The 27801-nt window shown below is 37.0% G+C and overlaps 1 protein-coding gene across 3 annotated transcripts in view; it reads right to left on the bottom strand.

The window, feature by feature from the left end:
• Positions 1 to 313: 313 nt before the first annotated feature.
• crb2b (crumbs cell polarity complex component 2b) overlaps positions 314 to 27801 on the bottom strand; it is a 33094-nt gene continuing 5606 nt past the window's right edge. The window contains exons 2-14 of one of the 3 annotated variants that reach the window (XM_047800159.1): positions 21446 to 21558; positions 13156 to 13857; positions 12520 to 12715; positions 10681 to 10820; positions 8430 to 8612; positions 8233 to 8346; positions 4650 to 5573; positions 3983 to 4542; positions 3564 to 3729; positions 2158 to 3028; positions 1572 to 1688; positions 1342 to 1468; positions 314 to 1131 (exon numbers count right to left, since the gene is read on the bottom strand). In XM_047800159.1, the coding sequence (XP_047656115.1) occupies positions 910 to 1131; positions 1342 to 1468; positions 1572 to 1688; positions 2158 to 3028; positions 3564 to 3729; positions 3983 to 4542; positions 4650 to 5573; positions 8233 to 8346; positions 8430 to 8612; positions 10681 to 10820; positions 12520 to 12715; positions 13156 to 13474 (3939 nt within the window). In that variant the 5' untranslated portion in view covers positions 13475 to 13857; positions 21446 to 21558 and the 3' untranslated portion in view covers positions 314 to 909. Of the gene's footprint in view, positions 1132 to 1341; positions 1469 to 1571; positions 1689 to 2157; positions 3029 to 3563; positions 3730 to 3982; positions 4543 to 4649; positions 5574 to 8232; positions 8347 to 8429; positions 8613 to 10680; positions 10821 to 12519; positions 12716 to 13155; positions 13858 to 19527; positions 19797 to 20260; positions 20375 to 21445; positions 21559 to 27801 lie in introns of those variants that run through there. The other 2 variants (XM_027167324.2, XM_047800158.1) reach the window with 2 other exon arrangements.

Here is a 27801-nt window from a genome sequence, read left to right as displayed (position 1 = left end):
CAGCTCTCTAGTTGGTCAGGTCTGACCTATGGAGTAATAAAAGTGTATGTTTGCTTTTGGGGCTGAAAATTGACATTTCTATCCAAATAATTAGTGTGTACTGGAAAGGAAATTGATTTACAGATTCCTGTCAGAGTTTAATTTAAAGATTGTTTAAGCTTTAAAAACATGAAATAAGAATTTACGTACTACTGTGAATTAAGAAAATCTACAACATTAATTGACTAATGGATAAAATCTTCATACAAATTGATACCACTGCATACTAATCAAGCATGATACTCAAAAGAGTAAAAATATACAGGTACAATAATCACATCATATTTGTCATTGTTGATTATGTCTTTCAGATACATTTCCAGTGAATGTGACATTACAAATAGTCAAGTGTTTAAAAAACGTATATATATATATTTTACAGTGTCTTCAGACTAAGGAAAAAATACAAAATATTAAAAAAATATCTCGTTAGTTAGGTAGTTAAGCAGTTCAGTCAGGTAGAGTATGAGAATGCTGTAAACCATTATTCACAGATATTACAATACATTCTGCATTTAGATTGAGCTGAATTAAAAAAAATATCCGAGAAAAATCCATACCCAAAAAAATCAATATGATGTTGTTCGATTCAATGCACTGCAAAAATATTTTATGAAATTAGATGCACATCCAATTCAATAAATCTTGAAACTGTATTTTTTTGTAGCTATAGATAAAATATAGATAGAATGTTTTAGAAAATTATAAAAAATTTAGAAAATTTTAGTCTTATAAGTTTAGTTACTTGCTCAGAGTATTTTAACTATTTACCTAAGAACTTGGTGATTTTGACAGTAAATCTAAATACTGTTTGAAATCAAGGGAACTATATCATGGGTAAACCTTTCAGTACTTGCTTAAAGTTAAAAGTTAAATCAGTCTTTCTTCAGGGGGCACTTTAAGCACGCTGCCCATTTCGAGACGAGCACCTGCCACCTCTTGTTGACTGGGACTATAAGTGCCTTCAGACTGCCTTTTCCTTCGTGCGGTAAGCATCATGCAACCCAAACCAACCATGGCCAGCAAAGCAGCAAAACACATCATTGGGACTGCCACTATGAGCCAGGGGATGCTCTCCCTCTTCTGTTGCCTCTTCAAGATAGAGAACAGTGCAAGTAAATGTGCAGCATTTTTTGTACATGCAGTGCATTTTTTTCACTTTACAATAAAATCTTATTAATTTCTGTTATGTTTCAAGAAGATCAAAATTACTGCAATGACAATGAAACAGAAAATTTTACATATATTTGTTACATATAGTATAGACTATATATGTTATAGGTAGATAATAAGTAAACTCACAGGAGCCTCGCATTTATCTCCACTGAATCCTGGCATGCACTCACAAATATAATGATTCTTCTGGTCCATGCAGGAAGCTCCATTGAGACATGGGTTGGACTCACAATCATCTATATCAACCTCACATCTACAGGAAGAGAAATGGATCTCACTAAAACTGATTTGGGATATAAGAATGTACTGAGAACACATATGCTATCATTTAAGATGAAGAAAAAAAAATCTCTCACCTCTCTCCGGTGTACCCAGGTCTGCAAGTACAGTTGGCCCCCCAGGGTCCATTAATACAGACTCCTCCATTCATACACTGAACATCTACTCTGCACTGCATTGGAGGGAAGCTCCATCTGTTAGACAAATAAAATAGGTAGAGGAGTAAATTTTTAGTTTATGTCACATTTTCTAATGTCATATGGTAATGATATATTTAATCTGTCTCATGTATAATATTTGACATTATGATTATGATCACAAGATAATTTGATGCGTGTTCCATTTAGCATATGTTTTATTAAATGGCATATGTTTATGCACAATTATAGAATGAAACCCATGATTAACATGAAACGCATTATCTCAATTTCATGTCTCAACTATCAAGACAATCATTTGAACAAAAGCCTAATACAAGATTTCACATTAAATAAATTGCATGGTACAAGGACTTATATAAAAGGTTTTTATTCGAACTATGGATATTTAAGTATTATAGACATGTTATCTGTATATAATAACAAATACTAAATTCTTGTCTTATCCAATCCACTGAATAATGAGCATGAAATTTAGCTGTGCGATACTGTATCTCTTACTCACTGGCAAAGTGGACCACTGTATGCTGGTGGACAGATGCAAGTATATCCACCCACAAAGTTCAAACAGGACCCCAAGTTCTCACAATGCAGCTCTTGGCACTCATCCACATCCTCATTACAGTGCCTTCCCCTGTAGCCCAGAGCACACTGGCACAGGTATTCCCCAGGAAGGTTCTTGCAGGTCCCATGAATGCAAGGCCCAGAGATACACTCATTGATATCGTCCTGGCAGTTTTCACCCTGCCAGCCTGGGGCACAGTCACATCTATATAGATTAAAGAGGTCTCGGCATGAACCGTTATTCAAACAAGGTTGTAGGACACACACTGGTGCACCACTGCACCCAATTTTTGGTTCCTTTATGCAACCATAATGGATAAACTTCGAAAATTGAGGTGCTTCTTCATGAATGCCCCCCACCAGTGGCAGATACACGCCCCCTATCCTAACTTCACCAAGACAGCCGGTGAAATTCTCTGCCAACCACACGGTAGAATGGTTAAAGAAATCCAAGTTGGCAGCAAACACTTTGCTCAAATTAGCCATTTGCCCATCTACGGTGAGTTTCCAAAGAGACGAACCATAGCGTAAACGTGTCTTCCTGAGCTCCACATAGTGCCATTCTCCATCTGAAACCTCCACATCACTGTAGAAAGGCAGCACCTCCTGATTTTTGCTATTACAGATCTTCACCAGTATGAATGAATTCAGGAGACCCATGTGGAAAAATTCTAAACCAGAGGAGGAACGAAGAAGTGTGCCATTCTCTGTACGAGTTCGCAGTTTCACTGAAACCACTGTCACAGGAGCAGATAAAGAGCCACTGGCACTGAACTTCAAAGCATTGTTTTCAAACGTGGCATTGGCCAAACCTAGGGATTGAATACAAATTGGAAAAAAATTATCTCTCAAAAAAGGGCATTTCAGAATGAATTAAAAATAAAACATTTCTTAAAGTCTGAGGTGTGGACTTTGCTTTCAAAATATCATCTTAGGTACGTGTATATAAATTTTTTGTTAATCCTTAGTTATCGATTTATACTGCTCAGGATGATAGTAGATCTGTAGCCACAGTGAACACTCATGCATACATAGGAGAGAATGCACAGAAACTCAACACAGACAGTGGGCTGAGCTGAAACTAGGGCTCCTGGGGCTGTAAGAGGGCAATACTACCTGTTTTACCACCAGCTTGATGTTTATGTGGTTTGATACTCAAATAGAGATAATTATATCTGTGTAAATATGTGCAGGATGGGGTCCATAATAAAAAAAAAATAAAGTTTTGAACCTTAAAATAGTATCCTATTTTATATCAAAATGTGCCAAATACCACCAAGAGAGTTTAATATCTGTCTGAAATCTGTATCAAGGCTATTAAAGAAGTTCATCGGATGAAGTACTCACACTCATATCCATCAGGCAGGTCCACACACTGGCTACCAATGGCACATGGACTACTAGCACACCACACTCGAATGTCACATGTCTTTCCAGTGTAGTTTTGTGGACAGGAACAGATGAAGTCATTCCATATGATTATGCATTCTCCACCATTCAGGCATGGTCTTCCCTATGAAATGATACAGTATATTTTCAGAAAGGATATGGTAAAGGTAATGTATAAAATAAGTATGAAAGACAAAAGGGCTTTTCCAGTACTGATTCAACACAACTAATCCAACCTAATTTGTGTTGATTCAAGGACACTAATAAACACTAACCTGAAAACAATTCTTCAAAATTTGAGAATTTTATCCAGTTCCTTATAAGTGATGCTTATTTTTACACTTATATCCTTAAATAAGTAAATAAATAAATCTTACCTTACATGTTTCATCACTGACACAGTGCTCCAACAAGTTATATGAAATGTCTGCTAAGTATTTTGGCTGCTCATCTTTTTTTATTATTTTGTTTATGTTCATGTAGAGCTGAATGTCATCCAGCCATATGTCCTGTAGGCAACCTTTGAAATGGCCACCCCAAGGTACAGTATCACGTTCTTCAGGAAGTCCACCAAGATATAGTACATCTCCTGCCTGTACTTCAAGTTCAGGAAAAATCCCAGGGCTAAAAAGTGTTTTTGTGTGATTGAAGTATAAATATCCTCCCTGGACATCAATGGTAATCAGCATCTTCTCCCCATTTGTAATGATCATAGAACTCTCTCTAGTAGAAGAGAATGCATCGACATTTATTGTGCCTCTCTGCAGGAACACAGAGAAATATGACTGATTCCCTCGTTGAAATTGAAGTATAAGGCCACTGTTTTTCCGTGTTCGCAACAAAAATGATATACTGATGTTGCCAGCATGGCGCCGAGTTATAGGAAATGCGGCAAAGCTTCTATTATGCTCATGGCTGAATGTCCATGAAGGGTACTCTGATCAGGAAAGTTGAAAGGTTTATCATATAAACATCCTTTATACAAAAAGTTTAATGGTTTAAGCTTTGTCATCATATTTTCTATATAAATATATAGCGTCTTACCTTTGGAACAGATGTTTCCATAAAATGGCCTGTGGCAGTCACACTTGTATTCAGTCCAAAGGTCTATACACTGTCCGTGATGAGAGCAAGAATCTAGATCACACCACTCAGGCTTTTCACAGCCCTTATGGACATACGTGATATTCTCTTGAGAGAAGTTATGAGGCAGAATAAGCTGAGAACTGATGACAAAATCCTCCATACAACCAATGAATCCTGTCCACATCTTTGTCTTTTTCATGTAATCATGTGGTACGCAACCAATGTAAACTTTATCCAAACAGTGTGGAGGGAACAAAAGATGCGGATTGTGATCAGTCTGCTCTATATATGTGTAATTTTTATCAAATACTCTCAGAATCAGCATTTCATAAACGGAAACAGACACTGCATACCACTTTCCATCGTTAAAATTCCCATGAAGTTCAACCACCAGCTTTAAGTCCCCTGATTCTGCCATAGCCAGAAGATTCCCACCATTCATCTCTAGCATGAAGAAATGCTGTGCATTTCCCCTGAAGAACAACACTACATCTGGTAAAGTTGTCCTGAACCGCAGTGAAACACTGGTTGACTTATTGTTGTAAGTCTCGTTAAAAGGCACATTCATCACCACATAGGCTGCTTTAGAGAATGAGAAAGTGGTGGGAATACTACAGTTGTCACCAGAGAAGCCAGATGGACACCTGCACTTAAAAAGGTGTTTGTCTCCATGTAGGAAAGGTTCACACATTCCTCCATTGTTGCAGGGCTTATCCACACAGCCAGTCAAAGCAATTTCACAGTTACGGCCACCCCAAGGCATCTGGCCAGGTACTGATATAGGGCAGTGACAGATATAGTCATTAATGACATCCTCACACAAGGCACCATTCTTACAAGGTGCACTGTTGCACTCATCAATGTCCAGCTCACACATAAAACCTAAAATAGAAGGAAGAAGACAAGGGTCATAAAGCAATAATAAACAATAATTTAGTCCAGTTTCTAGCTGGCCATTGTTTTTACGTCACATTCATTAATATATTATTAATATAATAGCAATAGTGAAATCTTAGATATTACTTTTTCTTTTCAGTGACAAAAAGTTAAGGATAATCCAATATCCACATATTTTTAAATTTTGCCTTTTCCCCCAAAATATTTGTGGGAAGAGTCTGTTTTTTGTCAGCTGGTAAATCATTTTTGATAAAACAAAGAGACAAGTTAGCATCAGAATCAGAATGGTCTTTATTGCCAAGTATGTTTTCGCATATGAGGATTTTTTTCTAGTACAGGAAAAAAATTCTAGTAGCAAAAAAACAAGATGGCACAAGAAACATTTGCAATGCTTTTCTAATACGTTTTCTGATACTATAATCATTATACGTAATAGCATTTTTTTTTCTCAAATATAATTAGTTAGTTAGCAAACAAGAATAAGACTAAATTAGACTAGCAGATAATTCCAATTCTTGGATGCCTGTCTGAAGTTGTATAGTTTGTATATCCACTGGAGGGCACTGTTGAATCAGTTACAGATTCAAACAATTTAAAGAGAACTTGTGCACCATGTCCAATCCTTATATTCCAGTATAAAATATATAAAAGCATGTTTTGCCATGACAAATGAAAAAAATGAGTCAGACACATCTTACACGTGCTACTGTACATAACAAGGCTGTTCTATGTAACTAATGCAATGTGTAGTTCTTGTTGTAATGATTTTGACAATTAAAAAATAACATCATAAAGTCTAAGGGTCGTTTTAAATAGAATTCTGCAGTCATAAGAAAAATAACATGAGAAAAAACAATTAGCAGAGAATTTGTGCAACACTAGACATTACAAGCCCTCAAATAAAATTCTCAAAAGTAGCGAGAATGTGGTGAAAAAAAGCTAGAGGTCTTTCAAATATCACAGGGAGGATGTGTCACAAAATGTCATAAGGCTCTTCTTTTAGTCTGAGTATTTTTCTATTAATAATAATATTGATAGAATAGTTAACATAAAATATATAATATCTGATATAAATATCAGATATTATATATTTTATGTTAAGTATTTTTTCAATATTATTATATCTAATATTTGATAGAAATATCAAATGATTGGGTCATATATCAGTCTCAAGACTGTTCAGATAGTATAAATACATTTAATACAGTATAAGCACTGCATATACATTTTATAAATAAGTGATACATATCTTTTGGCTTATACACAAATATACACAGTTTTCTATAGGAGTGCCATGTAAATTTGATTGCCAGTTTTTTGTCATAAATATATATTCTTTGTATTTCATAGGATCTTGGAAAGCAAATCAATTGCCAGCTTTTCCTGCTCCACAGTTCTAATAATCAAAATGCCCTAAACAATTTTTGAAAAAATGTAAAAAATCATTTAAATGCTGCTGCATACATATCCAACCACTTTGGACTTGTACTTGATAAATAATAAAGATTGATCTAATAGATAGACTTTCTGCAATAACAGCTCAAAATCTATTGGATACGCAGGAGCAATGCACATACATTTTGTTAAGTGACTATTTGAAGTATACTACCTTATATAACAATGCATACGTAAATTTTACAAGGGCTAAACATCTGGTCCCCCCCCCCCCAAGAACCCCACCCTGTACTAATGAAGATGGCCATGGAATATTGCCATCAAAATCAAACCCACACTTTACCTGTCAAAGGAAGAAGACCACACCAAATCACTGACACTGGCAATCCTCTCATCCTGCTAAATGATCCAAGCAGCAGTAACATTTCTCAACAAGCTGCAAGGGTTAATGAAAGTCCCAAGGCATCCATTCAACTACTATCTCTTTTAATTTGACACAAAATCTCTCTCATGCCCACCCCTAATCTATTTCTCATAGGCAGTGGTACGCAAGCACAAAAATTTTACATACATGCGCACATGCTCATGCACACACACATCCACTTAGTGCCAGGCGGCCAGTCGTGATTACTAGAGGAGTCCATTACCACTCCCCCACAGCCAAGCTGCCTGGGATAATATTCCAACATACTTCCCATTGCTCTCCGTCCATTCAACTCCCCCTTTCTCTTGTCCCAGCTGGCCCTTGTCAGTGCTGACAAAAGGAATGCCTTTCCACTCAGGGTGTCAACTCAGAGATCCAGCATAAATGTCAAACAGTGAGTGAAGAAAACACACTTTCTTCAGATTAATGCTGTAGCAGTTATACCAAGTTAAAAAAAATAGACTCTCTTAAATAGCACAAACTATACAAGTCTTATTTGCCTAATGTTACTAAAAAATATATCCACTGTCCTGTGTTTTAGGTCTGTTATTTAGCCATTCAATCACGCTGTCTGCATGAATTAAAGTAGATGACTGTGCATGGCCACAGTGTGAAAGTAATGTCCTGGGAGGTATATTGCCATTTCCTGTGTTGTCCCCCTTTAAATACACTGAATCTGCAATCATTTGAATAATGAGTTGAATCAGAAGTGGTAAATTTCTTCACAGTTGTAGCTCTTTAGGACTCAAGACTATCTCAGGTCCATGAAAATATGGCATTCTGGTATAATTTAAAAAAGGGGGTGCCATCTTCTGCTAAACTCACCTGTGAACCCTGGAGTGCAAAAACACTGATATGCATTAATTCGATCTTCACAGCTTCCCCCATTTAGGCATGGTGCAACTTCACAATCATCAATATTAAATGAACAGTTTTCACCTGCAAAGCACCACAGAGAACGTTATTATTTTAATGGACATGACCTAAAACAGAGAAAAGTATGTTAATATAGTAGAATTCACCTGTAAAACCAGCCAAACATTTGCACAGAAAGCCATCAGCATGCTTATAGCTGAATGATGGACCCAGCTGGGCCAAGACACCGTAATTTGTCTGGTCAGAGCGTTGGAAACACATGCCACCATTCTCACAAGGCTGTGCCTTGCATTCATCCACATCCATCTCACAGTTATTCCCCTCATAACCTGTGGTATGAAAGTCAAAATTCTACAACTTTTGCACTGTTCTGTAAATCTAGTGTCAAATAAACTATATAATGTTCCTGACACAATTGCTACACACTTGATTGCAATACTATATTCTCTGAAATATAATACATTTTTCATCAAACTATAAACAATGACATTATTACATCCAAGTAAGCAAACTTAGTTAATAGAATACATATACAGTAGTAAATGATATGAAATTAGATAAGGTAGATGCACTTGCCTTTTGAGCAATTAAAATATGGTGAAGGATTTTAGAATTATCCCACAATAACATGGGCTCAAAAAATTTACTTGAAATGTATACTATATATATTCTGTTCTTTGGATTGTGCATTTTTTCCCTCACTCTTTTTCATTAATCTACTTAGGAATAGCTGGTTAGTTGGCTATAAATCATTTAATGTTTTTATTATATATATATATATATATATATACATACACACACACCTTAATAACAAGATGCACATTCACTGTGAAATTCATTGCCAAATCTGAAGAAACCATGAGTGATGTCATTATGTTTTTTGCCATTCCCTAGTGTGCTAGCAGTATTACATGTAAATAAGAAAAGAAAGAAGAAAGTACACCTATCAATTTAAAGTTTTTATTTAACTGATCCTCAGCATCTTTTATAAACAAACAAATAACCTCTAGAAACAACAACAACAACAACAAAAAAACACAACACACATCAATGTCAAAAAGCAAAAAAGAAAATGTTTTGGAAAAGTCCAGAAACTCAACCCTGTAGGGATGCTTTTGCTGAAGGTGTGCTGTGGTATCTGGCACCAAGCTGTTAGCAGCAGATCATATAAGCTGTGAGGTGGGGCCCCAATGGATCAGACTTTTTGTTCAGCATATCTGACAGATGCTCGATTGGATTGAGATCTGAGGAATGGGGAATTTGGAGGCCAAGTCAACACCTCAAACTCAATGTTGTGCTCCTCAATCCATTCCTGAACTATTTTTGGAAATACAGTTTCCATGAAAGGGTGTACATGGTCTGCAACAATGCTTAGTCAGGTGGTACATATCAAAGTAACATTCACATGGATGCCAAGTCCCAAGGTCTCCCAGCAGAAAACTGCCCAAAGCATCACACTGCCTCCACTTGCAGGCCTTCTTCCCATGGTGCATCCATGTGTTCCCCAGGTGAAAGGCGCACACACACACGGCCATCCACGTGATGCAAAAGAATATGTGATTCATAGGACAAGGCCACCTTCTTCCATTGCTTCATGGTCCCATTCCCATTGTAGGCACTTTTGTCAGTGGACAGGAGTCAACATGGGCACCCTGACTCGTCTGTGACTATGCAGCCCTATTTGCAACAAACCGTGTATTCTGACACCTTTCCATTAGAACCAGCATTAACATCTTCAGCAATTTGAGCTGTTGGATTTCACCACAGCCTTTAGTCCACACGTGTATCAATGAGCCATGTCCACCCATGACCCTGTAGTTGGTTCACTACTGTCCCTTCTTTAGACCACCTTTGATAGATGCAGAACATTGCAGACCACGAACACCCCACAAGAGCTGCAGTTTTGGACATGCTCTGACCCAGTTGTCAAACAGCATCACAATTTGACCCTTGTCAAACACACTCAAATAATTTTTTCTGCTTCTGACAAATCATCAATTTGAGGACAAAATGTGCACTTGCTGCCTAATATATCTCACCCACTAACAGGTGCTGTAATAAAGAAATAATCAGTGTTATTCACTTCAGCTTTAGTTGTGTATTTTTTCCCTACATTGATACCTTTTATTTGTAATTTTTAAGGGAATAATACATATTGAAAGCTCATATGTTTGTTATGTTGTCATCTGAGGTTATAGTATGTTTATAGAAGTTGGTAAAGAACACAAAATTGTTATTTGGGCCCTTATAATTAACAATAAATCACTGAAGGAGTTTGTACTTCCTTTTACCCACAACCGTATATAAATTGAATACAGAAGAAAATAATTTATACTTTACCAAATGCTATAGCAAATGATACAATAAATATGAATAAAATGCAAAACAGTAGGTTACCTGGCCAGCACTGACAGGTGTATTGATTAATTCCCTCATGACATTTGGCTCCATGCTGACAAGGCTCAGACGCACACTCAAGAATCTCCTCCTCACAAAATGACCCACCAAACCCTGTTCCACTGCAGTCACATTCATACCTGAAATTAACACATAAAAGCCAGACTAATATCACTTCCATTGTCTCATCTGTACCCTTAATCTCTCTCAAACTGAACTACAGCCATGAAAGGATCTTCAATAAGAAACATTCTGAAACATGTTATAATTATGGAAATGAATGGTTCTTGACAGCTATAAGTTGCATAAAAAATTTATTTAGCCTTATATAATGTAAGAATATAAAATGAAAATAACTAGCTGTCAGGAAATGGGGCAGAGGAAGATAGATTTATTTTACAATGCAACGGAATAATTTAAATGATTACCACAAACCAAAGTAACAAGAAACATTCACACTAAAGACAAAGCTATTGAGCAAAACTATACACACTAGGCAATGGATGGCATATAGTACTCTGATTGGCAAACATAAAAGAGGTAACCATAATCAAGTGGAAAAATGAACCAACAACAATATAAGAAGTGCAAAAGGTGTACAAGAATGCCCTCTGGTGGTTTAAGATAATTGTCCATAGTGAACATAGAATAGATAGTCCAAAATGTGTACTTTTGTGTATACATTTACATATACGCAATGAATTGTATATCTGTGAGAAACAAGATTGAAATTACTCATTAAATGAAAGCATGAAATTATATATGTTTTACAAGTGTGCATATCAGTTTTGAAATTATTAAAATATGAAGATATTCAGTGCCCAGTTTAATACCCAGTTTAATACAGAAACTACTCTGCAATTGGGTATTTTTGCTTAACTATAGTTTATTAATTTGTTTGTAATTATTTTACAAGGAATTGTGTGACAGAATACAGACCCTAAGTTATTGTAAAATGCTCCCTTAAAAATTAATGTTGATCAGATTGAGGGCTTCTCTTTTTAGAGGCTTACTAGTGAACAAAGTTAATCTTCTTCCAGACAGATTAGTGCATGAAGGATTTGAGTCATGCTTACAATTAGTAAGGTCTGAGTGACTAATCAGTCAGTCTAATAACTGTAGCTGTTATTAGTACCTTCATTCCAAAGTTCAATAATCTAAAGCTTTTTATGTTTTCCCAAAATACAAATGGAAAGATAATCATACAATAAACATTTAATCCCATTTAGAGTGAGAATTTATTTACAGATTTCAATTCTGCATGACACCAAAGTTGTCATTCCTTCAGGTGCTCCCTGTTTGGGGTGGCCACAGGGTTGCCTCTCATTTTATCTGGGCTTGGGACCAGCACTGAAAGTTAACACAGGAATCGATCCAGGGCAGCATCAATGAGAGTGTGGGATCCTGCCACTGTACCACCAGGGGATGTCTACATGACCCTAAAGTATTGTGTAAAATGTTTTTCACTAATAGTCCTGAATGAAACAGTCAAGTTTAGGACAAATGTCCTGCTCATATTTAATTAAAATAAGGCTTACTGCGAATCTTCAGAACTACCAGATTAAATGTCTGGGTTACAGCCCTTCCAAAAATATGGAAAGGACTGTATGTCATCATCGTATCCCAAAGCACATACCTCACATGGCAGGAGATTACAAATTTTTACACCCCAGACATTTAATCTGATATCATTTGTGAACTAAGAAGGAATTTGTCATGGCACTTCACTAGGCTACAGGCAGAGCTGTCATATAGAATTTAAATAACAATATATTAGACTACAATAATCCAAAATAGCATTTAAAGCCTATCAAATTTCATGGGGACAAACTAACTTACCTGTTCACCAAATCAATACATGAGCCATTGTTAAGGCAAGGCAAACTGATACACTCATTGATGTCCACCTCACAGCTGATGCCTTCAAACCCAGACACACACTCACATATGTATTTCCCTATATAGTCATGGCATGTAGCACCATTCTGACATGGAGTCACCTCACACTCATTGATCTCGGCTTCACAATTCACTCCTGTAAAAAAAAAATCAAATCAAAAATCAAATTATAAAGAAAAATGATCCTTTAATAATTTATTTTTAAACCAAATAAAATGCATATAGCATATATTAATTTAGTGCTTTATTATTGCATAATTGAGAAACTGCTAAGTTATAGCTAGATTAGCCATACATTAGAGGCAATCTGACAGGCAATCTGACAGATTAAAATAATCCTTTACTTTGTTTTTTAAAGTAAATTTATCATGTTACTATCCTATTAAGATTACTTTAAATTCTGCAATAACTGGGATTACAAAAATACAATATTTTCATGAGCAAACATAATATTGAAAAATACTTCTGTTCGAAAATTACATGAAATAACACTTTATACCATCAATTCTAGTAAAGACGTGTTACAGTGTATTTGAAAGGTTAACAGTTAAAATACAAATTCTGCAGCATACTTACCTGTGAACCCTATCAGACACTCACAGATGTAACGATCCTTTCCATTAAAACACTTTCCATTGTTCCCACATGGCTGAGAAGCACACTCATTAATGTCTATCTCACAGTTGTATCCCTGGAATCCAGGAACACAGAAGCATTGGTACACATCTATCCCATCGAGACAGATCGCACCATTCTGACAAGGTTGTGACAGGCATTCATCATTTTCATATTCACAGTAGGTCCCATAAAAGCCAGGACCACATCTGCACTCATAGCCGTGTGATTCCTGTATGCAGGTTGCGTTGTTAAAGCAGGGATTATCCAAGCAGTCCATCAATTGTGCACTTTGAGTTTTGCAGTCCTCACCACTGTAGCTACTAGGGCAGTGACATGAATATCCATAAACTGCATCCACACAACGGTTCTTTATTCCAGTGCATGGGTTACTCTTACATTTGTCCAAGTTAAGAGTACAATCAGGGCCTCCAAAGCCCTCTGGACAGGGACAGAAGTAGTTATCTATCCCTAGTGTGCTGATGCAGTTATGACAGTTGGCATGTGTACAAGCATCATACAGTAGCTCACAGTCTTTACCCACATAAATAAGTGGTTCCTTTGGGCATAAACATGTGTAATTAGCCTTTACGTCTATGCATGTGCCTCCATTCTGACATGGGGAAGACAAACATATGTCTGCCTTTGCTGTGCAGAATATTCCTGTAAAAAATGTTGTAGTTATCATTTACCTTATCATAATGAAAATATATTGACACAGTTTGAGAGCACAGTCTCAATTTTAAACAATTTGGACACTGATTAAATTCAAATGAAAACAGAATGCAATGATTTCCAAATTACAAATAAAAAAATACAAATATTGAAAAATTGGAAAAAAAATTGAAAAAAGATTCTTTGAATCTTTTAATGACACTATGTACCATAGATGATTATTTCCCCAAATTATTTTCCATTTTGTGTAGAGAAAGGTTACGCTTAATTTGTGAACTAAGGAACCACACAACCTTTGAACCTCTCCCCATCTTTATTTCTGTAAGTCTTTATTTTGCACTTTGTATATCTAGTCATGTTACTGACCTATTGCCTACTAACATTATTAGTTGTGAGACTTTTATGACCCTGTCCAAATGTTTTTTAAATATGTTCCGGTCACAAAAAAATATATTTATCATATAATTCATGCGCATATATTTATCAAAAAACAATTACATTTCCCAGTTTCAACATTGGATATGTTGTTTTTGTACTATTGTCAATTAAATGAGTTTTAAATAATTTACAAATCATTGCATTGTGTTTTTTTGTTTACATTTTACACAGCAACCCAACTTTAGTGAAAACTGAGATATACTTCAATAATACTTAATTCACCCTTAACCCCTCTCAGACATTCAACACTTGTAATGACATACCTGGTCCTATTTATTTAGATAGTTATTGAAAAATAATACAGTACTGTGCAAAGGTATTAGGCAAGTGTGATGAAATGCTTTAAACATATATATTTTAATTCATTCATTCATTTTCTACCGCTTATCCGAACTACCTCGGGTCACGGGGAGCCTGTGTCATTGGGCATCAAGGCAGGATACAACCTGGACGGAGTGCCAACCCATCGCTGGGCACACACACACTCACTCAAGCAATCACACACTACAGACAATTTTCTAGAGATGCCAATCAACCTACCATGCATGTCTTTGGACTGGGGAGGAAACCGGAGTACCCGGAGGAAACCCCTGAGGCACGGGGAGAACATGTAAACTCCACACAAGGCGGAGGCGGGAATCGAACCCCCAACCCTGGAGGTGTGAGGCAAACGTGCTAACCACTAAACCACCATGCCCCCTTTTTATTAGATAATAAAAATGTTGTATTTATTTGCCATTAAAGTAAGTAACAAAGAAGTTATAAAGAGCTAACAGAGAAAAATATTAGGGGCAATTACAGCAATATGAATGTAACATTTGGACTTATAACAATTCTTTGAATTTCTCAGTAAAAACAAAGATCTCAAGTTTTAAATTAGCAGTGCACAGAGTACAGAGTATGTGGAATTAACAGGCAAAATGTTTTCTAGGTTCTATCCTGAGCTTGAGTTACTATATGACTGTAGCTTCTGTGATTATTTCCTTTGTCCATGTTGATTTTCTTCTGGGTTCTCCATTTTTCAGGAAAACTCCAAAGAAACATGCCAGTAGGTGGATTGGATTAAATAAAATATAATGAATTAAATTTTCACCAACAACAGTAATCCATGCATGTTTACATTTGTGGTATGTATACTTGTGAGAATTATTCCAAACCCAATTCCAAATATATATTCCAAATAATTCCAAATCAATACCACCGGTTTCCTAGTGTTTCTTGCCTTTTATTTTTTTCCCGGTAACAAAGTCCCTTTTATGTTATCCCTGCACATGGGTCTGAATTTTTATCCCTGAAGATATTTATTCTCCCTGATGGGTAACAGGAAGCACTGAAAAGCCAGAGAGCATTAAGTGCAGATAACAAAAGTGTGTGTATTTCTGCATAAATTTAACCCGAAACATCAACAGATTTTCACACAAGTCCCAAAAGCAGACAAGGTGAACCCAATCAAACAGATCAGACAAATATATAATACTTGGCAATTTTTTATTCAGGAAACTTTTCCAATATTATATATCAGTGAGAGTCAAAAGTATGTGAATCTCTAGGTTTCATTTCAAGATCAAATTAGAGTCCATCGGGTCTCCATGAGTGTCCGATTTTATTTGAAGAGAGATATATCAAAGTCTGATGTTCATGACGTGTGTTTGTGGAAGGGGATCATTGCAAAAACAATGGAAATTTTTGAGGACGTCAGAAAAAGAGTTATTGTTGCTCGTCACATTGGAAAAGTTTATAAAATCATCTCTAAAGAATTTGGACTCCAAGAATCTATAGTCAGATAGATTCTGTACAAACCAACAATATTGGGACATTCCCAGACGTGATCAACCATCAAAGATAACTCAAGCAAGAAATGTAATAGTCTGTTGAGTCAAAAAGGAATAAAGGGTAACTTCTAAGGAATTAAGGCAAAGTAAAGGAGGCCTTTATGTTAATGTTCATGAGTCTGCCATCAGGTGAATACTGAACAACCTTGGTGTGCAAGGTAGAGTTGCAAGAAGAAAACCACTACTCTCCAAAAAGAACATTGCTGCGCATGAAGTTTGCCAAAGGTCATGTGGACAAGCTAGAGGACTATTGGAAAAATAATTTCTGGAGTGCACTATACATACCATGCGAAGTATCGTCACTCTGTGTGTACCAATCCTTTGTTTTGCCAAGTGCTCATTGCATGTTTGCAGTTCATGACCATTGCTAACGTTTATTGGATTACTCTACGTTTGCCTTGCCCTCATCTGTACTTTTGCCTTGCTGACTGCTTACCTGTGTTTATTGACCATCCTGCCTGTCTTTCCCATCTACAATTCTGCCTTAAAATTTGGATCTGTTTGCCTGCTTGTTTAATACAGTTGTTTATAGTTTCACACGAGTTCACATACTCCATTACAATAATATTGTTGGCGTATTTGTATGATTGTGTTCTATTTGTTCACTTTCAGGACTTCTTTGAAAATCTGATATATATCAGATATATTTCATATTTATTCAGAAATATAGGAATAAATACTCAAACTTTCAAGCAGCATTTTCAGGAGACTGTACAGTTGTATAAAAGTCTGTGAATCTTTAAGTCTGGTGTATAAATATTGATGTTCACATGATGAAGGGGTCTTAGCTGAACATAAAAATAGCAGAGTACTTTGAGGGAAAAAATATTCAAACACTGTTGATGTGATGCATCTAAATTACACAAATCATGTTACATATTGAAAATTGTAAAAAAAAAAAAAAATATTGATCATTTTAAAAATAAAGTAGGCTATTTAAAATGTAACAAAAGGTCATTTTATTGCTGCTTTAATTACTGCTGCTGTTTTTGGTAGTGGTCGTTAATGAGGTATTCTCACAAGTAAACATAAACATGCATGGATTACTGTTGTTAGTAAAAATGTAATTTATTAACTTTTATTTTAGCCAATCCACCTAATGGCATATTTCTTTTGAGTTTTCTAAGACAACTGAGAATCCAATTGAGAACTGAGGAAATCAACATGGACAAAGAGAATCATCACTGAAGCTACACTTACATAGAAACTCAAGCTCAGGTTAGAAGGCAAAATATTCAGGGTAAATTGATATTTACAGAATTCTATGAAACCCAGCCTGATATGAATAAAATTTATTAGAATGAACTAAACAATGTTAAAATTGCTGTGAAATTTGATGATGTAAAAGAAATATTTGGCCAAGGCACTTGCATGACAATTGTTTTTGCCCCAAATGCAGTCACACAATTTTGGTGTCTGAGGTTTGATAATCTAAAAGTTGATGTTGCTAATGAGACACTACAGCTCATAGCTACTAGTTCAGCACTCTGCCACCTCATTTCTGTAACATGTAATACTTGCTTTAATCTGTACTGAGTTATTAAAAAGATTACTAAGGCATATCATGTACTGTGAGGCAAGTGACAATTCAGACATTTGATTTGCTGGTAGCTATAACCTCCTTCCCTTATTTGCTGGCAACATTAGACTGTCCACTGCATTGCAAAAATAAATAAGCAAACTTTGGATAACAAGTATCTTTTGACTGATCAAATACAACATACAGTAAGTGCATTATACAGTTTACTGCTTGTCTGAATTCATCATTAATTTGTGTAAAATGTTTCATTAACCATTTCATTTTGCTGGCCAAGAAATAGTGCAAGGTCACCCTATCTGTAGGAGTTTCAGTAGTCTGAACACGGTTACTGTCAGTGATCATTCTTTTTTGAATGCATTCTTAGTCAGTTCAGCTGAGACTGTTGCTGTAAATTATACAAATTGTTACTGTTAATTCGATGTTTAGAGCGATTGTTTTGCTTCACACTGTCGTATAAAGAAAACCACACATGCTCAAAAAATACAACCGTCTCAGAAACCCCCCTCTAAGAGAGACTACCGACCCCCCATTACCCCGCCCTCCTCTTTCAGCCAAAGACAATAGTCTTGCGCGCGAAAGTCTCGCCGGCTGCCATGGCGACGTGCAACTATGACATTGCCAGTTCTTGTGAAAATTCCCGAATTCCGTTGGAAAAAAGACAAAACTGAGACAAAACTCAGTTATGACCAGAGATACCGCAAAATTAAACAATATTAGCCAAACTACCCTCTTCAAAAAAAATTTTCGCATGGGTGGTCTGCATTGTATACAATTTAAATAGATTGATAGAAATAACTTTATTCTAATTGAATAGTACAGGTACATAGCAACGAAGTGCTATGAGTAAAACTTTATAATCACGAGGTGTTTTGATGCAATTATGCGTTTTAATATATCTAATAGTAGGTTAAGAACAGGTACATCTAAGTTATTGAAGTCGAACTTTTGTATGAAACTGCTTTATATGTAGGCTATGCATCTTAATTTTGTGCGGGTATAAGCAGCACCGCAAGGGGTAGACCATGACCGTACCATGTTCTGACGCAGGCCATGTCTTGGAGAATTTATAATTAATAGTAAAATAGCAAATATTAAAAATAAATAAATAAATTTGTAAAATATAGATTAATAGACGTTACGAAGGCTTACTAGACGTTAGGCTTCCGTCTCTTACCTGCAGGTTTTGCATCGTATTTACTGACTCGTAAATACGATTCAGTAAATTTACATCCTGCTGGATCCACTTAGGAGCTAAATTCTAATTACTGCGCTGAAACTTTTTATTGTTTATAGAAACGCCGCACACTGATGGCGCTGATTGATCCATAACCACTAACAGCGTTCTTAGCACAAAAATCACTTTATTCTCATTATCATTCTCTCTTATTCTCTCTCATTCTCACTCTCTTTGTATTTCTCGTATGGATTGTGTCGCATACAATATCACACTCATACATGAGTAAACACGCTCAAACAGACATACACAGATATGTCAATCCATTTCCTTTTTGGCCAGCACTTCCGTTTGCACTCCATCTCGTCTCAACACACCTGCCAAATGTAATTATCCTCTATTAATTAAATAGTATGATATGTCCTTATGTGTAACATAGCTACCGAGGTATAAGCTGGTACCTAGCGGTCACAATAAAAAGTAGTTTTGTTGTATATGTACTAAAATTTATTTAACTACATTAATTCCGATCGAATCAGATCTTAAAATGATACGGTGGATTCCTAACATTTAATAAACCATTTTATTCCAACAGCAAATATATAATTATTCAGGTTGCGAACTTTTTCTACAACTAATTTCACAGAAAAAAAAAGCTTTTAATTCGCCATTACCCCATTTGAACATCATTGTGAGTAGCAGCGCTCTGGACCTTCTGAAATATGATCGTCCCAGCTCCATAGCCACCTGAGACTTCCACTTTTGATAATTCCAGAGCTCAAAATATTTTGTCAGCATCTCCTCAGCTCACTCCGACATTCTTCATTACATAGAACAGAAGTTGTGAGTGAATCCCATGTCTCTGTATTATATTTGGATGGGCCTTACACCGTTAGGGGTCAGAGTTAAAATATGGACTGGAATATTTGACCTGATTCTGGTGTGGAATGGAATGTCTGTCTCTCTAATTAAAGCTCACCAGGCAGTAAATTTAAAATATTTTACTCTTGTGTAGCATATGTACAGCGTTTTGCTTTGTCGTTTATGTTACAAATTTGCATTGTGTTTTGCCCTCTTTGTAGAGACGTGATTGAATATAAATTAGAATGTGAACCGAAGCATCACATTTCACGTTCATTTGAAGCAACATTTGTTCACTCGGAGTGCCTTTTCTTAAAACTAAGAAAAGTACTTTCGCATAATTATTCAAATCGCATTCCTTTATCCACGTAAATAACTTGATATGGCGTGTTTCCACTGCAAATACATGCGACAAAATTCCATATCTGTCTACATTACATGAGTCTCCTGAGCAGTCCAGGCCAGATTTGGCATATGCACGCTAATTTACAGGACAGGATCAGTATGCTTAGGATTTATCCCTCTTTTTTTTCGATGCCAACTTACTCTGCTCTATCACACTGGCAAGACCTCCACTGCTATCATGGCGAATCCACACAATGCTAAGCTGGGTGTGACCGTGCTTTAAATAAACCATTATACTGTACAGCGTCTACCAGAATAAAGATTCCGATTCTCCTTTAAATACGCTACAGGCTAGTAGGATCCAGGCTAAACGCTGCATTCCTTAATGTGTTAACGACTCTGTGGGGTGTTTTTTTTTTTTTTTTTTTTTTTTTTTTAAAGAAGATCTGTAATACATTAAGTGTGGTAGATATTTTACTCAAAGAAGAATATGAGGTCAAAATATACACATATATGTTCTCCAAATATTAAGTACAGATAAAGATAAAGTATACTTATAAACTACTTTTTTGTGCTATGGCTAGGGCAATGTGTTTTGCATGGGGCATTGTGAAGAACATACTGTGTTTTTATCAGTAACACCTCCCCCACCTAAAACCCCCAAACAACACAGAGAGCAGGATAACATTTACCAGAACATGTTATTATCTTGGCCCTCTCAACTGCGATATCGTAGTAGGGTTATAATGATTGTAAGTGACAGGTGATGTTGTGAAGGCACACACTACTATTCAAACCACAATTACTGCACAAAAATGCACCTATGAAAAGTTCAAAAAGTTCAAGAAAAATATTGGTAACTTCTACTAGTGTACAACAGTAAATTACATAACATGTTACTTTTAATTGAGAATATAGTGGTATATTTCAGCTCACAAAAATGTCTTTAATGATCACATAATTACAAGCATACCCTATAATTTTATTACTCTCTCTATCTCCATCTCTCTGTCAAGCTATACATGCCACTCACAGGTTCCCAATGTGACCACCGCTTCTTTCCAGACTCTACGCCCGGTTGGAGTCTCGTCACTTGGTGGTGCACTTTGCTGGGATAGATCTAAATGGACAGCCGTGACCCATAGAAATAGTGCGGATAGAACCACTTTGAGACTACCACACTGTCTGTCATTGTGTCATTCAGCTTTGTCGGTCTTCATTGGGAACATTTAAATACATTGGCAGCAAGGAATTAGTGTTAATTCTGTAATGAACTTAGAAATTACCCTGACCTATTAGTTCCTCTGGATCTCTTGGTTGTACAATTCCACTCGACTATAAACCATTGTAGAAAGGACATTATTAACATATACATTATTTACTGACCACTGTCACACAAATGAGGATTGGGTTCCCTTCTCAGCCTGATTCCTCTCAAGGTTTCTTCCTCATACCATTTCAGGACGTTTTTCCTTGCACACCATCACCTCACCCTTGCTCTGTAGGGACAGATATTAGGCATAGATAAAGATCAGATATTATGGATAGATAAAGATTTCTGAGGTGAAATTTTTTTTTTCCAATATACTTATAAATAATAGAAGAAGCAGGCTATGAATGAAGCAGAGAGAAAGAGAATATTTATTTACAAGTGTGCCTGCATGACAAGATTTTGCATAACATTTTAACTTCATTACTAATGGCAAATTGGAATTTAAACAAGAAGGTCACTTGACAAAAATAGTTTGTCACTAATTTGATTTAGTATTTAAATGTTTAGGGATCATTCTAACAAATATGTATCTATCTTGAATTTTGTCTCAAAAAGTAACTGAAACTGTATAAGGACCCTGAAACACTGTAGCTCTAATAACCAGAAGCATTGCGGTTCTGTATTTTAAACTTGATCAATATTATTTTAAGCCTGATTTGTATAATACAAAAAAACTCAATGGAGTGGGGTTTTGTCTGATATGCTGTGACAGAAACTGATTATTGAGGTTTAAAATAGTTGAAACCCCATGGAGTGTGGCTGTGTCCATAGCGTTGAGGCAGTTAAGTACAGAAGCCCAAAATTGTGTTATTTTATTAATTTGTGACAAATTTTAACATTTAACGTTTTTGGTAACCATTGAGTTTCACACTCTCCTGGATAGTCTGACCCCAGGTTTGAGAAAATTGGTCAAAATCCTAGGACAAGAAAAAAAGCATAAAAAAGAGTAGGCTTCAAATATAATACAAATTCATAAAACAGTAGAGCAAGAATCCATGAATAAGCATAGAAATTTTGTAAAGAATCTGAGTTTTAAGAAGAAGCAGAACAACTTACAATTTCCAGTAAGGTTAAAAGAACTTAATGCTTAGACTCCTAATAAAAATAATCTAATAAAAAATCTAAAATCTAATAGGGTTACAGGTAATTCATGCTTGAATCTCTATTAATACGAACAATTTTAACAATTCCAGTAGGATTAAAGCACTTTTTTCTTTGACCCTTAATTAGAAAAAACTTTAAATATTCAATTGGGTTATAGGCACTATTTATTAAGGGGTTGGACATGCAGTGGAGAACTGCTGGACCTAGGCACTCCTAAAAAGTAGAAAATTCTTTGCCTTTAGTCAAGTTTTTGCTAAGATAGATCAAGAAATAGATCATGAGCCTGCCTGTCCCTGAAACCCTGTGTAATTTTCTAAGCAATTTAGGAGAATGTCATAATCAATAGTTGAATGTAGCACTAAGATCATGTAAAACTAACAGTGAGATGCAGCTTTCCAAGCTAAAACCAAGTCATTTGCTATTTTGACTATAAAAGTTTCTTTGTTTTGTTGGGGTCTGAAACCTTAATCTTTCAGGAAAAACTCTTAAACGCTTAGTTTTTGTTGAAAGATATTGTTTTCCTGGAATAAGGAACATATACTGAACAAAATTATAAATGCAACACATTTGTTTTTGCCCAATTTTTCATGAGCTGAACTCAAAGCTCTAAGACTTTTTCTATGTACACAAAATTCTCTCAAATTCTATTTCTCTCAAATATTGTTCACAAATCTTTCTAAATCTGTGTTAGTAAGCACTTCTCGTTTGCCGAGATAATCCATCCACCTCACAAGTGTGGCATAATGAAAGGCCACTCTATGGGCCTTTTTACACCTGGTCACTTCATGTGTTTTCTCTGATCCGATAGCTATCTGATTTGTTAAAACTGTTCCATTTACATTAGGCCACATCGGATATCAATCTGATCTTTCTACTCCCGCCCAATATGCAAATATATTTTACCTCATTTCCAGGGTAATTGAAAAGCAACACGCTTTGGTATATGCGGTTGCTACAAAAAACAGCATTTACTGTTTGCTGCATTTTCGCTGGCGGCAGCAGTGCATTTTAAGACCCAACAAGACACCTGGGAGAAAGATCGGAGCCAGCGCTGGTGGGAAGACATATTTGTTTCTGGCACGATGCATGACTCGTGAGTCACCTTCGAGTGACGTTCTTCCGTTTGGGAGGAGTATAACGCTGATGTATGTGGCTTGAACAACCACATGCATTTACACCTGTCCAGTTTCATCTGAAATGCATCCCAAACCACCTCCTGAAGTGGTTTGAGCGATCGGTTTATATCGAAACCGTTTCTGGAGGGCATTTACACCTGGTCTTTTTACGATCGGATAGCTATCGGATCACAGAAAATGCATGAAGTGACCAGGTGTAAAAACCCCCTAAAATGTGCAGTTTATATCACATAGCACAATGCCACAGATGTTGCAAGTTTTGAGGGAGCGTGCAACTGGCATGCTGACTGCAGGAATGTCCACCAGAGCTGTTCCCCGTGAATTCTTTACCATAAGCTGTCTCCAAAGGTGTTTCAAAGAAGTTGGCAGTACATCCAACCGGTCTCACAACCGCAGACCACATATACATTCATATATACCACGTGTAACCACACCAGCCCAGGACCTCCACATCCAGCATCTTCACCTCCAAGATCATCTGAGACCAGCCACCCGGACAGCTGCTGCAACTATTGGGTTGCATAACCAAAGAATTTCTGCACAAACTGTCAGAAACTGTGCTCTCATGCTTGTCGTCCTCATTGGGGTCTCGACCTGACTGCTGTTCTTTGTAACCAACTTGAATGGGCAAATGCTCACATTCGAAGGCGTCTGGCACTTTGAGAGGTGTTCTCTTTACGGATGAATCCTGGTTTTCACTGTGCAGGGCAGATGGCAGACCGCGTTTATGGCATCATGTGGGTTAGCGGTTTGCTGACATCAGCGTTGTGGATCTAGTGGCTCATGGTGGTGGTGGGGTTATGGTATGGGCAGGTATATGTTATGGACAATGAACACAGGTGCATTTTATTGATGGCATTTTGAATGCACAGAGATACCGTGACGAGATCCTGAGGCCCATTGTTGTGCTATTCATCCATAACCTTTAAACGTAGATCGCAAAGCGCTTCACAAAAGAAAAAAAAAGGAAACATGCACTTATACAAATAATAAGTTAAAAATAAGTAAGATATAAAAACACACAAGAATAAAAAGATGATATCAAAACAAGTAACAAAATCAAATTCAAGTAAAAGCTACCCTAAAGAAATAAGCTTTAAGGGAGGATTTAAAAACACTAAACACTTCTGCTTGCCTAATCTGAACAGGCAAGGAATTCCAGAGTCTTGGAGCTACTGAAGAAAATGCCCTATCACCCATAGATTTAAAACGAGTATGTGGGACGATTAAAAGGCCAGATTCCGAAGAGCGGAGAGCACGCACTGGTGTGCACGGGGCTAAAAGCTCAGAAAGGTAGAGAGGAGCCAAACCATTCAAAGCTTTGTAGGTAAGCATACTGTAAGAACTTTAAAATCCACCCAATATCTGACTGGGAGCCAATGCAAAACTGGAGTGATGTGATCCCTTGCCCTGCTTCCAGTCAGGATTTGTGCGGCTGAATTTTGGACCCGCTGTAATTTATTTAGGGTAACGTTTGAAACCTCGACCAGCAAAGCATTACAATAATCAATGCAGGAAAACACAAAGATATCGATCAGCTTTTCAACCACTGGGAGATTGACAGCATAGGATGCAATTTGGCAATGTTTTTAAGATAAAAGAATAATGTCTACAGTGTTCTGAACATGGGGAACAAATTTTAAATGTGCATCAAATATCACCCCTAAATTTTTTAGTTTTGTTTTGAATTCTAGTGTAGAGCCATCCACACTTAAAGATAAAGACCAGCCTTACATAATCAGTAGGGTGAACCAATGAGTATTACCTCTGTCTTGTCACTGTTCAGACACAAGAAATTTCCAGACATCCATTTTTTTTTATCTTAGAGATACATTGAGAGAGAAAAGACACAGCCACCTTAACATCAGGTTTTGAATGTACATAAACCTGAGTTTCATCTGCATAAAAGTGAAAGTTGAGACCAAGTGATCTTAAAAGTTGACCCAATGGATAAATGTAAATGCTAAAAAGTAAGGGTTCCAAGATTGAGCCTTGAGGAACACCAGATTTCACAACATCAATATCAGACCTGTAACCACCCAAAGTAATGAACTGCTTTCGAAAGATAAGATTCAAACCAGCTCAGTGCAGTCCCAGAGACACCAAACACAGACTCTAACCGAGTAAGTAAAATTGAGTGGAGAAGAATCAAGAAAGAAAGACAGCCAGAATCAGAAGCTATTAACAAATCATTAGTGACCTTAACTAATTAAGTTCGCCGATGACACGACCGTGGTGGGTCTCATCAACAAGAACGACGAGTCAGCATACAGGGAGGAGGTGCAACAACTAACTGCCTGGTGTAGAGCCAACAACCTTTCTCTGAATGTGGACAAAACTAAAGAGATGGTTGTGGACTTCAGGAGAGCACAGAGCGACCACTCTCCGCTGAACATCGACGGATCATCTGTAGAGATCGTCAAGAGCACCAAATTTCTGGGTGTTCACCTAGCGGAGAACCTCACCTGGTCACTCAACACCAGCGCCATCACCAAGAAAGCCCAGCAGCGTCTCTACTTCCTCCGAAGGCTGAGAAAGGCACATCTCCCTCCCCCAACCCTGACCATGTTCTACAGAGGGACCATTGAGAGCATCCTGAGCAGCTGCATCACTGTCTGGTTTGGGAACTGTACGATCTCGGATCGCAAAACCCTGCAGCGGATAGTGAGGACAGCGGAGAAGATCATTGGGGTCTCTCTTCCCTCTATCATGGACACTTACACCACACGCTGCGTCCGCAAAGGCAACAGCATTGTGGATGACCCCACACACCCCTCACACACACTCTTCACCCTCCTGCCGTCTGGAAAAAGGTACCGAAGCATTCGGGCCCTCACGACCAGACTGCGTAACAGTTTCTTCCCACATGCCATCAGACTTCTCAATAACCGAACTGTACTATACTGAGCACAACATACACACACATCATCTGTATGGACTGCACAGACCCTCACAAAACACACACACTGTTTTGCACACACTGTTTTTGCACATATTGGACAATATCTCAGTCATCTGCTGTTTTTTGCACAACTCCATATATAATCCAAAGGACCTGCTGCTAAGAACCTGCTGCTGTTCATTCTTTTACTGCACAAAATACTGTTTGAACATTCAGTATTTACACTGGTCGGTCGGCGCTGTTTCTGTTACTGTGTATTGTCTTTTGTGTATTGCATTTTTTGTACTTTTTGTATTGTCTTGTAACTTAATGTCTGCACTGTTTTTTGTCCTGCACTGTCTTTTGTCCTGCACTGTCTTGCTTGTCTTGTCCTGCACTGTTTGCACCAGGTTGCACAGTTGCACTTTATGTGGCTAAGACTACTTACATGTCCTTAGCCCTGTCTTTGTTTTATGTAGCACCTTGATCCTGGAGAAACGTTGTCTCATTTCACTGTGTACTGCAACAGCTATATATGGTTGAAATGACAATAAAAAGCTTCTTGACTTGACTCTTGACTTGACTAAAGCTGTTTCGGTGCTGTGGAGTTTACGGAATCCAGATTGAAGGGGCTCAAAAAGATTGTTTGTAGTTAGATGAGATTTCAATTGATTAGCAACAATTTGCTCTGAAATTTTGGAGAGAAATTTTTTTTTTTTTGGTACGGGGGTCACAGCGGCAACAAAGGATTTGTACACAATGTTGCAAGGATTTGTACACAATTCCTCTAAGCTGAAAATCTCCCAGTTCTCCCAGCATACTCACCGGACATGTCACACTTTGAGCATGTTTGGGATGCTCTGGATCAGCATATATGATAGCGTGTTGCAGTTCCTGCCAATATCCAGCAACTTTGCACAGCCAGTGAAGAGGAGTGGATCAACATTCCACAGGCCAAATGGTGGTCACACCATTAACATTTACATTTACAGCATTTGGCAGACACCCTTATCCAGAGCGACATACATAAGTGCTTAAATCTCTAACACTGAATACATTAATGCTGGTTCACTAGGTTACATACTTAAGATACCATGAGTTTAAAACATTTGTTCAAAGTTACAATGAAAAAAAAAGTGTCAAAGGGTTTTTTTTTTGTTTTTGTTTTGTTTTAATGCAAAGGATAAGGAAAGAAGTGCTAGTTGAAGTGCTTCCTGAATAAGTAGGTCTTCAACCGCAGCTTGAAAATAGCTAGTGACTTAGCTGTCCGGACCTCTATGGGAAGTTCATTCCACCACCTTGGTGCCAGTACAGAGAAGAGTCTTGTAGTATACTTGCCTCTTACCCC

The sequence above is a fragment of the Tachysurus fulvidraco genome, chromosome 14 (assembly GCF_022655615.1).
Source record: "Tachysurus fulvidraco isolate hzauxx_2018 chromosome 14, HZAU_PFXX_2.0, whole genome shotgun sequence".
NCBI lineage: Eukaryota > Metazoa > Chordata > Actinopteri > Siluriformes > Bagridae > Tachysurus > Tachysurus fulvidraco.
Note: the sequence above shows the minus strand (reverse complement) of the source record. Positions and strands in the feature narration are given on the sequence as shown.